We start from the raw sequence: 17,192 nt of genomic DNA, 5'->3' as shown, positions 1-17,192 counted from the left end.
GTCCATTCACACGCAATTCTGTTGTGCAATCCCATCAAGTGGAGTTGTACAGTCATCAATGCTATCAGCTCCCTATTCCCATCTCCCACATCCCACTCCCTCCATCCTGTACTGCAAGGAAACCATTACTCCTGTTACTGTTTCTGAAGGGCTCTCTATCTTGGCTTTCATGTACCTACTGATCTTAAACCTACAAATGAACATACTCAGATCTAACACAACTAATATTGTAAAACAAACAAAAACTATTATAGGAAATCTTTTAAAACTATAAGACAGTTGTATGGTTCATCAATGCTGTACACACCCGGGATTTATCATCCCTTTATGTGACCCTTCTGAGAGGGACTGCCTAATTATCTTACAAGTAGGTTTCGGGTAGCCACTACATCCACGCCCCTTCACATTGATTTGGCTGCTTGTTTTTGAACTTCTGATACCTCTTCCAATGGACACCACATGACCACACAGACTGGTGTGCTTCTTCCAAGTGGCCTTTGTTGCTTCCCTGCTAGATGGATATCTGTTTAACTACAAGCCTTTAAGACCTTCTAAGGCTTAGACTACATCAGCTTTCTTCACATTTGCTTATGCACACATTTTGACTTCAGCAAACATGTCAGGAAGGTAAGATACAATGCTGAATAGAGCCGTTCTTGAAATGAGGTAAGATTTAAGTAGAGACCCAAACTCCATACGCTTCCTTGTATTTATATACACGAGGAGGTACACACCCACTCCTACCCCCACAAAAAACAAACAAACAGAAAAGTATACATTTTTCCCACTAGGCAAGTAGCAAGCACCTCACTCTGAGTTCGTGCACCCAGTGGCATCTCTTGGGAAGGTTCTCGCTGGTCACAGTGAATTTTTTCATAAAAGTTTTGCTAGAACCCTGTTTTTATGATGGCTATTTTAAGAGGACAGTGTATAGCTGTTACTCTGAGTCCAATATTGAAGTCACTGTGTCAATCCATCTCATCAACATTTTTTAAAGATTATTTTATTGGAGGCTCTTACAGCTCTTATAACAATCCATACATCAATTGTATCAAGCATTTTGTATATATATTGCCATCATCATTTTCAAAACATTTTCTTTCTACTTGAGTCCTTGTATCATCTCGTCTTTTTTCCCCGCCCTCCTCCACTATTCACCCTTGTGAGCCCTTGATGAATTATATATTATTTTTTCTTATCTTATACCAACCACTATCACCCTTCCCTAGATGTTTCTTCCCCTCCTTTCTCCCCTGACCTTCCCCTTACCCTCCTGATATTGCTGCTCTCATTATCAGTCCTGAGGGGTTTATCTGTCCTGGATTCCCTGTATTGTGAGCTCTTATCTGTACGCTCTTATCTGTACCCGTGTACATGCTCTAGGCAAGCCAGATTTGTAAGGTAGAATTGGGGTCATGGTAGTGGGTGGGAGGAAGCATTAAAGAACTAGAGGAAAGTTGTATGTTTCATCCTTCCTATACTGCACCCTGACTGGCTTGTCTCTTGCTTGTGACCCTTCTGTAAGGGGATGTCCAGTTGGCTACAGATGGGCTTTGGGTCTCCACGCTGCCCTCCCACTCATTCACAATGGTATGATTTTTTTTGTTCCTTAATGCCTGATACCTGAATCCCCTCGACACCTTATGATCACACAGGCTGGTGTGCTTCTATAATGTGGAATTTATTGCTTCTCAGCTCTAGATGGCCACTTGTTTATTCTTCAAGCCTTTAAGACCTCAGACAGTCTAGGCATTTTTCCATGTTATCATCTCCAAAAATTTATTATGAACTAAAAGGAGATGCCACATAGAATGGAAAGTAAGCTCCTGCACCATATTTTGCTAATCGTGTTGCAACATTTCTAAGGTTTAACTATTACCTGAAACACCCAAGAGATGTGAGTTCAACTTCTCCAGAAAGATGTTCCTCCATAAGCAATTAAAATGTGAGCCAAACCCTCGAGATTCCTTACCCCTCAGATCTAAACATTGGTCTGGGTGGCTAAACAAGATGGAAAAGTAAAACCGAAGTCAACTTGAGAGTCTTTAATAACATGCAAGTTCATTCTCAACATAAAAAATAAAGTATGAGCCAGTAAAGGTAAGTTTCAAATAGCTGATTAGGAGTCGCTTAATTACTAGTGAGCATGAGAATATCAACCACAAAGTTCCCATCAATGACTGATTTTCTACAAAGTCCTGCCTCTCTATATATAAAAAGTATACTGACATACCTTGTTTACGAACATCTTCTACAGCAGCCACAAGCTCCTCCTTGAGAAACTGACTCTCCTTTGCAATTTTATCGCCTTTCTCCAAAAAATTCTCAGTTGCTTGTTCAACAGATGCAGCCAAAACATGAGCTTTCTTAGAACGTCCTCTCTTCTTATTAGAAGGCCCTTTGCTATTGGTGTTCACCAGGGTTGTAACCTTTTCCCAAAAAAAATTAATTTAAAAATATTAAGCTGCAGTCAATTTAAATGAAACAGAAGCCTAACATCTTTATAGATATTAAGAATAAACTACTCACAGGAAATAAACATCACACTTTAAGATGTGTATTAACAAAGAATACACTACTGTGTTTAAGATATACAGTACTGACAGTATATTTAATTTGCTAAATAATTTAACTACTTCAATGTGTAAGATAATAAATATAATGCTTTAGTTCCTCAGGTATTAACAGGTTTTTTGCTTGGTTTTACAAATTAGGGATAATGATGTAATAAAATGATCACTGACAATTTAGATGTATCTTCTCTACTATATGTCACAAAAAAGTTCCAGAAAGGGGTTAACAATGAACTTGCTTAATCTTTGAGGTCTTTTTAATTTTTATTTTAGGTGAAAATTTATGCAACAAATTAGATTCCAATTTGACAATTTATACATAATTTGTTCTATGACCGTGGTTGCTACCCCTGCAATACTCTTCCCATCTCTAGCTTGCATTCTTGTTTTGCCTCCTTCTAGCGTCCCTGCCCCAACCTGCCTTCTCATCTTTGCTTTTTGGGCAAATGCAGGCCCTTTTGGTCTCAGAGCCCATCCCTCAAGGATGTTACTGCTTATTTTATAGGTCAATCTACTGTTGGCTGAAAGATGGCCTCCAAGAGTAGCTTCATTTCCAGTTTAACAGGGTTAAACATGCAAAGGAGGTTTTTCCAGTCTCTATTAACCTAGCAAGTCTTATCTTTTTGTTATATTTGAATTTTGTTCTACATTTTTCCCCATTTTAAATGAGACTCTTCAACATTTACTTAATCAAGGCCCTTAAGATAATGATTTGTCCAAAGAAGTCCACTGTGATGGTACATACAATGGTGAACAATCAAATGATCTGCAGGATGATGGCTACAGAGTTGCTGTATTAAAAAAAAAGAGTTGTTGTCTAGTGTAAATCTACCTAACAAAAGATGGGTACTATAGTAGATGACCTCTAATAAAGTAAGTACTCTGGATTCTTGCCTACATATATACAATATATGTATATACAACCTACATATATACAATAAAACACTACTTTTACATATATATCTACATATATACAAAAAATACTACTCTTATTTATAAGTTGGAAGGAGGATTTTTTTTGGTAGTTTTTGTTTGGGTAAGAGAGTTGTTTGTTTTTAAATGTACTAGTAAGCAACTTCAAACAGTTAAAAGTATATACAACATATACTTGGTGTATAACCCGAGTTTTTCAGCACATTTCTTATGCAGTTTCTGTGGTAAAATTAGGTGCCTCAGCTGACATTCAAGTCAGCTTATACTTGAGTACATATGGTAACTAGTTGTTAACATAGGAACCCTGGTGGCATGGTGATTACAAGTTGGGATGCTAGTCCCGCAGTTCTAAACACCATATTCCTGTTAAGAGTTACAATAGTTTTTCTCCCAATAAAGCCTATTTGCTCTAAAAAAAAAAAAAGAGAGAGTTACAATAAAGGAAAACAACAGACAGTTCTACCAGGTCCTATACAATCCCTATGATTTGGCACCGACTCAATGGCAGTGACTTTGAAGGCCTATTTTTCAGTACGATGAAAAGCAACCCAGGTGGATTAGAAACTGGGCTGCTAATTGCAAGGCCAGCAGTTCAAAGCCACGAGCTGCTCCAAAGGAGAAGCTTTCTAATCTCATGATTTACAGCCTCGGAAACCCACAGAGGCAGTTTAATCCTGTCCTTTAGGGTCACTATTAGTCAGAGTTCTTTGGGGTTTACATAATGAGAAGTGTGCTTTGCATCAAGAGGTGACTTGGCAGAAAAGGTCCGATCTCCCATCTTTCCTGGTTTTCCATTCCAAGGAAAAATGGGTTTATCTTCAAAGTTCTAACATTTGGAAAAGTGCACTACATACTACTAAACCCTATTACTGACAATACAACTGAAGACAATGGCAACAGGCTGCATTACTTAAATGGCTAAATAAATCCATGCATTGATACTGAATTACGAGAGGAGTCAAAACACACTGAAACCACCTACGTACTATTGACAACACTCAACCTACTTGTTCTCTATCAGGTTTTCTCCATTTCCCAGTGCTACGGAACCTAAGGGACCCCAGTATATTACAACAGATATTTGTGTTTACAGATTCTTACCTGTGTGACAAGAGGCTCCAAAAGTCTTTCAACTGCGAGAGTCCTGATCTCTAGACTTTTGGGGTCCCATTTAAAGTTTATATTGCCTGCATGGACAGCAGTCATTTCTGAAAGAAGAGCAAAAAAACGGAAGTTAGGCAAGCAATAACCAATATTCTGGCTAAGGACTTTAAAAACATCAAACACAAGATTTAAGGAGGAAAAAGGTCTTAGGATACTGCACATGTGAGCTCAGTTAAAACTTGAAATTTCTTATACTTGAGATTTCTAGTTTAAAATATTAGCATTCCCAAACACATAAGCACTTTCCCCTGTGGCACCAAGACATGTATACCTTTATTTTTCTCACTCTACTTTAGAAGAAAAAAATCTAAAGTGAATGAAGACACTTTTAAAATAAATTTCCTCAGAAACAAATTCAGTCAAAAGATGCTGATTCTTTTACTCCATAGCATTTTTAATACAGTAGTATCTAAAAGTACACCTCACTTCATTTTCAGACGGATTCTCAGAGAACATCTTGTCTAACTCTATTAAACCAGAAAGCTTAAGTCTGCTGACCTCTTAGCCGATAGCTATTATCCGTTCACAGCTGAAAGACACTTCAACTCTCACTTAGTCAAATATTACCATTAGCAGTGTCAAAGAAAGCTCCCAATGAACAGAGGGTTTAAGGGGGTAGGGGTGGAGGAGGCAAGGAAAATATCAAGCAGTGGGTTTTTTTTTTAAACAGCACCTTCATAATAGGGGAGGGAGGCAGTGGCAGAGGATATAGTTGAGGTAAACACTAATATAAATTTTCCAGAAGACAAACTATTGATAAAGATTTAAATATTAAAAGGATCCACTTCCTAAAACCCAGTAATTCTAGGGGGATATTATTCCAAAACAATAATTTAATTAAGTTCCATGCAAACCATGGGACACACAACGATGTGTACACAGAAATGTAGGCATCATCTCATTTTTAATAACTAACAGATAAATGAATAATTTATGAAGCAACCACACACAAAAAACTATGTTGTTACCCACCCTCAACAACCACCTAAAAATTATGCTGTCAGTGCTCGGATTTTCATTTCTGTTAAATTTCACTGTCCATTAAAAGGACCCATGGTTTGAAAACAGGGGGGCGGGGGGGAATCATCTTATAATGTAGAAAGTAAGAAAGAGGATAAATATTTATCCATCAAAACAACACAGGCATCAAGGGCTCCCCAATGTCCAAACTTAGAATAATTTGATTATCAAAAAGAAGTGACTGTAATTGCCTGTCAGCTCAACTCACCGTCATCGAGTCAATTCCACCTCATGGTGACCCTATAGGACGGGAAGGACTACTCTAGACTAAAAGACTCAAAAGACATAGGAATCTGATGAAATATATATACACCTTCTTTGAGTCCTGGTTTTAAACAAATAGGTACTAATACATTTATAGGAACTTGGTGAATTTTTCATATTTATTATTAGATAATATGGAATAACTTCAATTTCTCAGGTACAATAATAGGTAGAAAATTACTTCGGGGGAAATACATACTAAAATATTTAAGGGTGAAATTTCAAGATGTTTACAGCTTTCTAATGGTTTAGCAAAACTTTAAGCACTCTCATATATACACATACAGAAACACAAATATACATATGCATAGCAAGCCCAAGTAAATTATTAAATATTATCTGTTTAATAAGTAGAGGACATATGAGTATTCTTTCAACATCTTTGTATAACTAAAATTTCTCATTTAAAAACACAGAAAATGCAGAAGTGTGTGGAAAATGTTCAAAATACTACGAAAGATGGAAAGGAGCTTAACAATATGAAATAGAGCTATATGGGAGAAATAAATTAACTGGATACATACACCAAAACTTTAAAAGTCATTATCTCTAAGAGTTGGGGATTATGAGAAGTTTTCATTCTTCTTTTGCTTAACTGCATTTTCTAATAGTTTAACTTGTGTAAGTTCTGATTGTTAGGGGTTGTCCAGTCAGTTTCCATTCATAATGACGAAATACCACTCAGTCCTGTGCTATCCTCACAATTAGGCTTATGTTTGAGCCCTTTGTCACAGCCACTGTGTCATTCCATCTTGAGAGGCTTTCTGTATGTCCTTGCCCCTCCACTTTACCCAGCACGGTGTCCTTTACCAGGAACTGGCCTTGATAACATGGCTAGAGTACACAAAACCAAGTCTTATTGCCCTTGCCTCTAAGAGCATTCTGCTCACACGTCTTCCAAGACAGATGTGTTTGTTCTCTTGGCAGTCCGTGGTACTTTCCATAGTCCTCACCAGCACCATAATTCAAGTGCATGGATTCTTCTTCAGTTTTCCTTATTCAATGTCCACCTTTCACATGCATATGAGGCAATTGAAAATGCCTTAGCTTGGATCAGGCGCACCTTAGTCCTTAAAGTAACAACCTTGCGTTTCAGCACTTTACAGAAGGCTGTACAGATTTACCCGAGGCATCATTTGATACCTTGACTACTGCTTCCATGAGCATTGATTGTGCAAGCAAGACAAAGTCCTTGACAAGTTCAATCTTTTCTCCATTTATCGTGATGTCACCTAAAGGTCCCTTTGTGAATATTTTGGTCTTCTTCATATTGAATTGTAATCCTTTCTGAAAGCTGCAATCTTTGAACTTCGTCAGCAAATGTTCCAAGTCTTCCTCACTTTCAGCAAGCAAGATTATATCATTTGAATATTGCAGGCTGTTAATAAGTCTTCCGCCAATCCTAGTGCCATTTTCTTCATATAATCCAGTTTCTCTGATTATTTGGTCAGCATAAAGATTAAGTAAAAAGAGAGGATACAACCCTGACACACGCACCTTTCCTGATTCTAAACCAACAATATTCCCCTGTTTTACTAGCACAACTGCCTCTTGATCCATGCACAGGTTCTGCATGAGCAAAATTGCAAGTTCTTAAAACCATCATTGTTGTCATAAAAAACAGGATCTTTAAAACATATAAGATGTAAGGAAATAGAGTAAAGAATTAGGAGGCAAAGGACATTTATAGAGGTCTAAATACAGGCATGTGCATATGTAAATATATTTATATATGACAATGGGGAAATAGATCTGTGCATATATATTATAGGTGTAGCATTAAGGTAGCAGAAGGACATTGGGCCTCCACTATAGTACTCCCTCAATGCAAGAACACTTTGTTCTATTGAACTGGCATTCCATGAGGCTCACCAGCTCACCTTCCCGACACAACTGCTGAAGACAAAGGTGGTACATAAGCAAATGTGGTGAAGAAAGCTGATGGTGCCTAGCTATCAAAAGATACGGTGTCTGGGGTCTTAAAGGCTGGAAGTTAAACAAGTGGGCATCTAGCTGAGAAGCAACAAAGCCCATATGGAAGAAGCACACCGGGTTATGTAATCACGAGGTGTTGATAGGATCAGGTAGCAGGGATCAAAGAACAAAAAATTTTATCATTGTGAAAGAGAGGGAGTGCAGAACAGAGACCCAAAGTCCACTTACAGAAGGGTCGTGGGGAGGAGATGAACCAGTCAGTGTGCAGTGTAGCACTAATGAAATATATATCTTTCCTCTTAGTTCTTAAATGTTTCCTCCCCCCACCCAATATCATGATCCCAATTCTACCTTACAAATTTGCCTATTTCAGAGAATGTACCCGGGTACAGATAAGAGCTCACAACACAGGGAATCCAGGATAGATAAAACCCTCAGGACCACTAATGAGAGTAGTCAGACCAGGAGGGAAAGGGGAAGGTGTGGGAGAAAGGGTGAACCGATCACAATGATCTACATATTATCCCCTCCCTGGGGGATGGACAACAGAAAAGTAGGTGAAGGAAGACATCGGACAGTGTAAGACATGAAAAAAATAGTAATTTATACATTATCAAGGGTAAGGGAGGGTGAAGAAAAAAATGAGCTGATACAAAGGGCTCAAGTAGAAAGCTAATGTTTTGAGAATGATGATGGCAACAAATGTACAAATGTCCCTGACACAATGAATGTATGGATTGTGCTAAGACGTGTATAAGGCCCCAATAAAATTACTTTTTTTAATGTGGGGGGGGGCAACAGAATCAAAAAGCATGCATGATCATCACTTAACCACTTTGAACCTATTGCTTCATCTATAAATGTACCACCAACTACTTTCAGAGGAAGATTAAATTAGATAAAATACATTATGAGCCACTGACTAAAAATAGGAAACCATGGGTCAAGGATAATATAGGACAGTTAAAAGTTCTTTCTTACAACAGAAAACCAAGAAGTAAACGTGTTTTATTGGGTTTTGTTTTGTTTTATCATTTATAAACTATAATCACAATTGATCCAGGCAAGAATGAACAAAGAATGTTAAATTAGTGAGTGTAAATTGGAGGTACCAAATATTTACACAGACTCAGTAATTCCCAACAGAGTATTTGTTGATGGCAAAAAGGAGAATTAGTTAACATTACACAGAATAAACTTAACATCCACCACCTTAACTAAGGCATCAAAATTAATAACCTCCTATAATAGCAAAGAGTGATATCATGTACCTCTGATGTGATACACTAAAAAGGATATGCCACTTCTGTGGTATTTCCTGCCAAAAGAACATGACCTCAATCTAGTCGAGAGGAAACATCAGATAACCTCAAAGTGAGGGGTAATCTACAAAATAACTGGGCCTATATATAACCTTAAAAAATGTCAAGGACAGGAAAAACAAAAACTGCAAAGCTCTTTAAGATTGAAGGAAGCGAAACAGACATGACAACTGAATTCAGTGAGTGATACTGTACTGAAATTATATTGGGAGGCAAAAAAATTTAAGGCAAGTGTTAAAATTTAAATATTGTCACTACTGATATTTTATCTGTGTTAAACTATATTGTATTTACAATAGTGTCTATGATAAATTTCCTAATTATCATCATCATATTGTGGTTATGTTCCTTGTTACATGTTGTCTGAAAATTACCCCCATATGGTTAAATTTTAAAAGTGTGTATGTGCATGCATGTGTGTGAATGTGTAACGTGTAGAGAGAGGGGACAGATACTCTACAGAAATCAACATCACACAATTAAACTCTGTTAAAATGACAAAGTACACACGATTGTGCCTAGCCCACTCTTAACATTTTTTTAATCTGTATCCTCTCCCATAAATGCATGAGACACTATATAGGTTTTAGATACTGCTGAAAAAATACCAGTATATGCATCATCATTTCACAAGGAAATTCTAGAATCACTGAAAGGAAGCTATGCGTAGTCAAAATTTGCCCATTCCAGGGTAATATTTCACTGCAAGAGGGTAAATTTGCTCTCTCCACTCATGACAGATCTGTATGTTGGTTCTTTAAAGGTTATTTGTCCACTAAACTGATCAGCCCTACTCAGTAAACCTTAGGAGACAGTGTACTCTAGATTGCTAAAGGACTGACAACAGCACAAGCAAATGTCACCAAATGTCACAGATAAAGACATTTCAAAAGGAATAACTTGTCCCATGGAGCCTGCATACTCCGAAATTTCATAGACATTCCGTCAACACACACACAAGTATCTCAGAAGATCTGTCACTAACTTATTTCAGGAGCTGTATGGGGCACAGTGTTTAAGCACATGGCTGCTAACCCAAAGGTAGGTGGATTGAACACTCAAGCCACTCAAGAGATAGGAAGTGACAGCCACCTCTACAAAACTTAACACACTGCTGGCAAGTCCATTCCAACTCATAGTGACCCTGCTGGACAGGGCACAACTGCTCCCTACAGCTTCCAAGGACGTAAAGTCTTTACAGAAGCAGGCTGCCGCATCTTCCTCTAGCAGAGCAGCTAAAGAGTTTGAAATGCAGACCTTTTAGTTAGCAGCCCAATGCTTAACCCATAAACTATGACGGGGATTCCATAAAGATTACAGGCTTGGAAATCTACTGAGCAGTTTTCCTCCCTAATGAGACATTTCTATTGAGTCGCATTCAACTGGGACACAAAAGTTTGGGTTTAGTTGGAGGGTTGGGGAAGTAGGGCCCAAGAGGATTTAAATAAACTTAAGAAAGCTATAAAGTAGGCACTTAGGTAACATTATAACCACAATTTGAGTTTAATTATTAAACAGGTATAATTCACTCTCATAAACACTTCCATTTTTTGAAATTTTAGGGTACAAAATATGTAATTTCACTATAAGTCAAAAGGGAAGAATGTACGCACAATGATCTCTGGCACCTCTAGCTCTGGGAAGGCCGCAGGACTGGGAAATGGAAAAGCATGTGGCAGTTAAAAGAAGAGCTGCCCACCAACTCCAGTCAATTTTTATCAGGCAAGAATGCAGACCCAGAGTTACCAGATCATCCTTACCCGCCCCGTCCCCCCACCAAAAAAACACAGAGAGCGTGGTTTTTACATGAATTTGCCAACTTTTTAACGTTAATAGCTGATATTGTCAATTAACGTGGCTCTTGCAATCATAATCTCTTCCAGCCTCTGCTTGTGGCTAGAATCCCATTTTGGAGGGAATTTATCTGTTACAGGATTAAGATGGAATGTATTCTCAGTAAATGTAACCTTACTTGAGTGTGTGCTAAAATCACTACCTTTTGTTTCCTTGGGGATATGTTTGGCTGAAAGATAAAATCACTTCTCCATCAAAGCCATTTCTCTGTATATACTTAAGAGCACCTCAGGCACAGAGAGAACTCCTAGAACCATTGGAAATGGACTCTGTTCAAGATCTCGCTCTGAAGTGGTCGGGGCCAAGACAGACCCTGTGGCAAAGAGACCATGGGACAAATAAAGAAGCCAGACCGAGGCAGAGACCATGAGACAGAACAGGGGAGCAGTGGCAAAACTGTGGAACTGTGAGGCAAAACAGCACAAGCTGGTTTCCTGGCCAAAGAGGTAGAAGTCAAGGGTTCCCATGGCTGAGAGGCTGAGGACTAGAGCGAAACTTGACTACTGGTTGAGGAGAGGTGTTGCTGTGAACCAACTATTATATCCTTATGTTGCCTGATCCTGACTTATGGTAAGTGGTTAACTTTCCTAATAAACAACACCATCACCCTACACTGAGTTTTGTTGGTGAATTCTGTGTGGCCATTGCACCAAATGACTGAACCCAGAAGAGGAGTCCTGGTGGTGAGCCGGTCAGCAGGTGGACAGCACCAGTCTGGCTCCATGGGAGAAAGATGAGGCTTTCCAATCCCAGAAACTCACAGAGCAGTTCTACTCTGTCCTAGTGCCACTATGAATAGGAAGAAACTCAATGGCAGTGAGTTCTTTCGGGAACTATGAGTTCTGTCAGTGAGTTCTGTGTGGTCAGTACAACAAATTCTCAGGCCCCAGAGAAGTAGAGTGCTGTGGCAATGGGGAAGCCAGAGGAAGTCTGTCTGATATGATTTCTGCACCATTTTCATAACTTCTCCCAAAATATTACCACGGTGCAGGACAGACAACATGTGTCTGCAAACTATGTTTGCTCTGCTGGTCACTGTCTTGCAACTTTTACACAAAAGCCTTCCTGAAAACATGTCTAGTTCTGCATGCCCCTTAAGTCTCCAACGAGGTCTACTGCATCCCCATAAACACTCACCAGACCCATGATCCTGCTAAACGTGTTAGCACAAAGGACTCAATCATTCATTTACATTGAGAATCTTGAAATATACTGACACTTGGAAATTGAGAGCCCATTCAGTGTGTTTTCAAGTCTTTCAATAACCATGATGGAAGCAAACTGCCTTGTGCAACATCTTTAATCAAAAGCCCAGCAAAGGGTGACACTGAGCATTATTAAACTATGCTATGGAGAGCCAAGTTATGCTTTTAGTCAAACCCCCACCTCAAACCCAAGAGAATTTTAAAAATAAAAGTAGAGAGTTTAAAAATTTAAAGAGAGTATGTTCTCCTGGAAATAATACCGGCTTCCGATATCAGCTTTGTCTGAACTTATTTTCTGACCTTGGGCATGTCCCTTCACCTTTCTGGGTTACCTAGAAAATAAACGAGGTTGAATTATCTCCTTTGACTTCTTCCATCCCTAAAATTATAGTATTCTTTTCAGTTATGTTATCTCTCAATAGCCTTTAGATTGTTTTATTTTGATTATTTATTTAAATTAATTTTCCCCATGCTTACTTAGCCTGTGGTCTTCCGAGCTTCAGTTTACAGATAACTAGGTCTATGCTTCTTTATACCCCTGAGTCTCTTGGCAAGGTGCTTTTTGTAGTGCACACACATTAGTTGAACTGAATTTATGCAACCAGGTTTCAAAATATTTACAAGCCTACCAAAACAAGAGCTCCTGCCTTAATCTCAGTCATATCTTCTCATTCTCCACAATTAATGGTATTGTTTAGAGTAGCTAAACAAATAACTTTTAAACTCTTGGCAGTCTCTAGTTTTCCAATTAACTTACAGAGTACTCCTTCACAAGATCTATTACAAAACCTACTAGAGTTAGCGCACCTTAATGAATTAAAGCAGCGTTGGGTTTTTCAAGATCATGCTTAGTGGAACTAAATAAAAAGTTAAACTACAGTTATTCAATCTATATTACCCTACAAATGACAATCCGGGCAGTAAAGCAAAAGTTCACTATAAATTCACCAAGGGGCAGAGATGAAGGTGTTTGGCAATCTTTATGATAGAAAGAGAAAAGGAGAAGCGACAAGGAAAAAATAGAAGCATAGTTCCATCAGAACCAAAGAGGCTGGCTATGGCAAACTGCCCAGTTCACACAAAGAGCTACATACTTTTTCTAAAGACATTAAACATTCATTATCAGACTATCCCTACTATGATACTCAATGCCATTTTTGTTTTGTTTTCTTTTAACAAGGTTAAGTTAATGCAAATGTTGGGATGATTCATTTAAATGCAAATCAGAATTTTTTTTTTAATTAAAAAGTACCCGAAGCACTGTCACACTGCACAAAATACAGGAGTGAATTACTCAGTCTTGTCATAGATGTGCCAGGTTTTATCTGTAGTAAGCAGTTAACACATAGGTGGGAATCTCAATTCTCAAATTTCTTGGTAACTGTCCAAATAAAAACAAAAAGGTGACCCTTATAATTAAGATTCACTCTTTAAGCCATGTCTGGCCTAGTATACTAAATCCCCAGCCCCAAGCCTACAACCTTCTTCTAAAAAAAGAAGCAGGTTGGGGATTGATGGAAGACGGAAAGAGAGAGTAAGAAAATAAAAGGCATAAAAATACAGATAGACCAAGTAATCAAAATGAAAACTTGCTCCATCCCTCTACCCCCCAAAAAACTGCACAATCTCTTTTTCTGACCACAATTATAATCATGGTCCAAAAGAAAAATCTCACTTTTGGTCAAACCTCAGAGCCAAAGGATAACCAAGGTAAAAAGTTCCCCATCTACTTCAGAGTAACTGGATTACAAACATCTATCCATCACATACAAATACATTTTACATTAGGCAGTTATATGACATACAGTAAAAGTTATCACTCTCCTTCCAGATATACAGACCCAGGAGGAAAAGGATATTTGCTAGATCTCTGTAAAATAGTAATAGAAATAAAACACTTAAATCATTCTTATTTTATTCCTTTTCTTATCTTCTTGAAGGTGCCAAGGCAATGAGGAAACGCAGGAACCGCTGAAACAAAGAACTGCTATACCACAAGCATCAGGAGACCCATAACCAGAAGCACTAAGCAAAGGACAAAAGATGCTTAGCCAACCATTGGGCCACACATTCAGCAAATATTTTAATAAGTTATTGATAGAGGCACTAGTCCAGACAGCACTAAACAAGCCAAAACAAAAGCCGCCTTCATGAAGTTTACAAGGTGAGCTGTTAACCTAAACATTAGCAGTCTGAACACACCAGTGCTCTGCAGAAAAGATGAGGCTTTCTGCTCCTTTACAGATTGACAGTCTTGAAAACCTCCGAGGAAAATTCCACTCTATCCTACAGGATTGCTGTGAGTCAGAATTGACTCTATGGCAGTGAATTTGTTGTTGGCTTATTTGCTTACTTCAAAACAACATCAATGCTAAGGAAAAAAAATTAAGCAGGGCAATGAAATAGGAAATCTGCTCTTTTTCAAGGCAGAGTACTCAGAGGGGTCTTTCTGTCTTCGTAACATTTAAGCTGAAACCTAAAATTCAAGTCAGCCGAGTGAGCATCTGGGAAGAATCAGAGAGAGGCCATCTCAGGACTCAAGAAAGTAGAGGTCAGTGCAGAAAGAAAAGCAGACCTAAGAGAGCTAGTGAACGTTTAAAAAAAATGCTCCCAGGATGAAGGAACCACTGGCTATATGAAACATACACATATATATGGCTCATCTATTTAGCTTTCACTCCACTTTGAGTGATACTAGTACTAAAGAATTAATGTTTGAAAGAAAGCTGTATTCTGGCCTCATTACAAATAACTGGTTATGGATGCACAGGAAGTCCCTGTTTTCCTAAGAGATTGGATGACTCTGGTCTGAGAAGCAAAGAAAGAAGCATCTGAACTAGAGGCATAAGAGAAGAGAGAGACAAAGGGAAATGAGTTTTTGTTGTAGAACAATGAGACTAAAAGGCAGAAAAACTTTCACACAGCTGAGAAGCCCACAGGAAGGAGACATGACAGTAATTTTCTTGGCAAATCAGGGAAAAAGATTCCTGAACTTGACTGGCTAGTCTGGGAAGCTGTTTAGGTTGGGTGAAAACCCGACTGTCTCTAAATTTTGTCTTGTAATAGTATATACTTTTTTTAATGCAAATAATACATAACTTCTACATATTGAGGAGAAAGTAGAGGCATTCTACTCCCATACAATTATAGTTTCCCAAGCAACCAAATCAATGTGAAGGACCATGAATGTAGTGTAGACCCAAAACCCATCTGTAAGGTAATTGGACATTGCTTCTCCTAAGGGCCACCCCCAGGTGCGGTATAACACTGAAGAACCACATAACTATTCTCTAGTCCTTTAATATTTCCACTCCAAACTATTAAGGTTTTTGTTTTACCTCATTAATCATGTTAGAGTTGCCTATGTTCATTTGTATAAATAAGATCATTTGGTACATAAAAGCCAAGATAGATAACTTCAGAAATAGTAACAGGAGTAATGGTTCCCTAAGGGTACAGAAAGCGGGAGGTGGGGGAAGAGAATAGGGAATGGATAGCATTGATGACTGTATAACCCCACTCTAGGAAAGCAAACAACTGAATTGTATGTAAATGGATATATTGGATGGTGTAAGGTACAGAAAAGGGGGAGGGGTGCTTCTGAGGGGTAGGGTGGGGGTGGGAGGGGATAAAGGGGAGCTGATAACAAAGAGTTCAAGAAGAAAGAAAATGTTTTGAAATTGTGGTAGCAGTTGTACTATACTGCTTGATTTAACTAAACTATGGAATGTTGTGATGATATCTTTAAGAGCTCCCAATAAAATTATTTTTTTATAGTTTCAAAAACCCACAGGGGCAGTTCTAGCCTGTCCTGTAGATATGAGTCAGAATCAAATTGATGGCAATGAGCTTTTGGTTTTCTACATGTTTGCCAGCTCTGCCCCCCCAACCCCGATGGCCAGGTATTTTTTTAATTAACACAGCACATCTTTAAAATTACGAGGGGAGAGGCTCACAAAAAATGTAGAATGTGTTATTTGAGTAAAAATACATACCTCTGATGACCTATTTCTATTTCACCATTTATTCATCAATGACTGACCAACTGCCATGTTCTGAAATCCTGCTAGGTGCCAGACAAAAAATAATAGTATTTCAAAATCCCTAGCAGATTCCTAACAAAACCAAACTCACTGCTACTGAAGTGGATTCTGACTCATGGCGACCTTATAGGACAGGGTAGAACTGCCCCTCTGGGTTTCTGAGACTGCAACTCCTCCCAGCAATAGAAAGCCTCATCTATATCCTGAGGTGGTTTCAGACTGCTGACCTTGCAGATTACAGCCCAAAGCGTAGCCACTGACACTCTTGTGTCATCCATCCATCCATCATTAAGTACAAAAGTAAAGATGTTTTTGCCTTTATAACAGACAAACCTGGCAGACAGCATTTAATCTTAAAAAGGCATCACCATCAGTGGACCAACTTGACAACTGTTATAATGCCCTGAGTGGCATACCTAGTCCTGGGAACTAGCAGCACAAAAATGAAATGCTGCCAGGTTCTGCTGATCAGCTGCAGACCGGATACACTGCGATAAATAGGGCTTTGTTTTTGTTTTTCTCACTGACTCTTCAAACGTAGATCTGCAGGTTCTTCTTCCTAATCTATCTCAGTCTGGAAGCTCCACAGAAACCTGTTCAGCATCCTGCAAGCTTCCAGTGACAAATGGGTACAACTAGCCAGGAATCACACCTAAGTCCCCTACATCTAACCAAAAGCCAAAACCACTTTCACCCAATCAATTCCAACTCACAGTGACCATGTGTACAGGGTTTAAGAATGTACATCTTTATAAGAACCGACAGCCTCATCTTTCTTCCTTGGAGCTGCTGGTGGGATTTCAATGCCTAATGCTTATCCCACAGCACCTCCAAGACTCCTTAGGTCTCCTGTATTAAGAAACAAATTCTACCATTACC

The 17,192-nt window shown here is 38.6% G+C and overlaps 1 protein-coding gene across 2 annotated transcripts in view; it reads right to left on the bottom strand.

Annotated features, from left to right (window-relative positions):
- CTNNA1 (catenin alpha 1) overlaps positions 1–17,192 on the bottom strand; it is a 214,638-nt gene that overhangs the window by 174,487 nt on the left and 22,959 nt on the right. For both annotated transcript variants that reach the window (XM_075541626.1, XM_075541627.1), the window contains exons 2-3: positions 4,608–4,714; positions 2,234–2,429 (exon numbers count right to left, since the gene is read on the bottom strand). In XM_075541626.1, coding sequence (XP_075397741.1) covers positions 2,234–2,429; positions 4,608–4,712 — 301 coding nt within the window. In that variant the 5' untranslated portion in view covers positions 4,713–4,714. The remainder of the gene's footprint in view (positions 1–2,233; positions 2,430–4,607; positions 4,715–17,192) is intronic.

This window comes from Tenrec ecaudatus, chromosome 2 (assembly GCF_050624435.1).
Source record: "Tenrec ecaudatus isolate mTenEca1 chromosome 2, mTenEca1.hap1, whole genome shotgun sequence".
Taxonomy (NCBI): Eukaryota; Metazoa; Chordata; class Mammalia; order Afrosoricida; family Tenrecidae; genus Tenrec; species Tenrec ecaudatus.
This window is presented reverse-complemented; position numbering and strand designations above follow the sequence as displayed.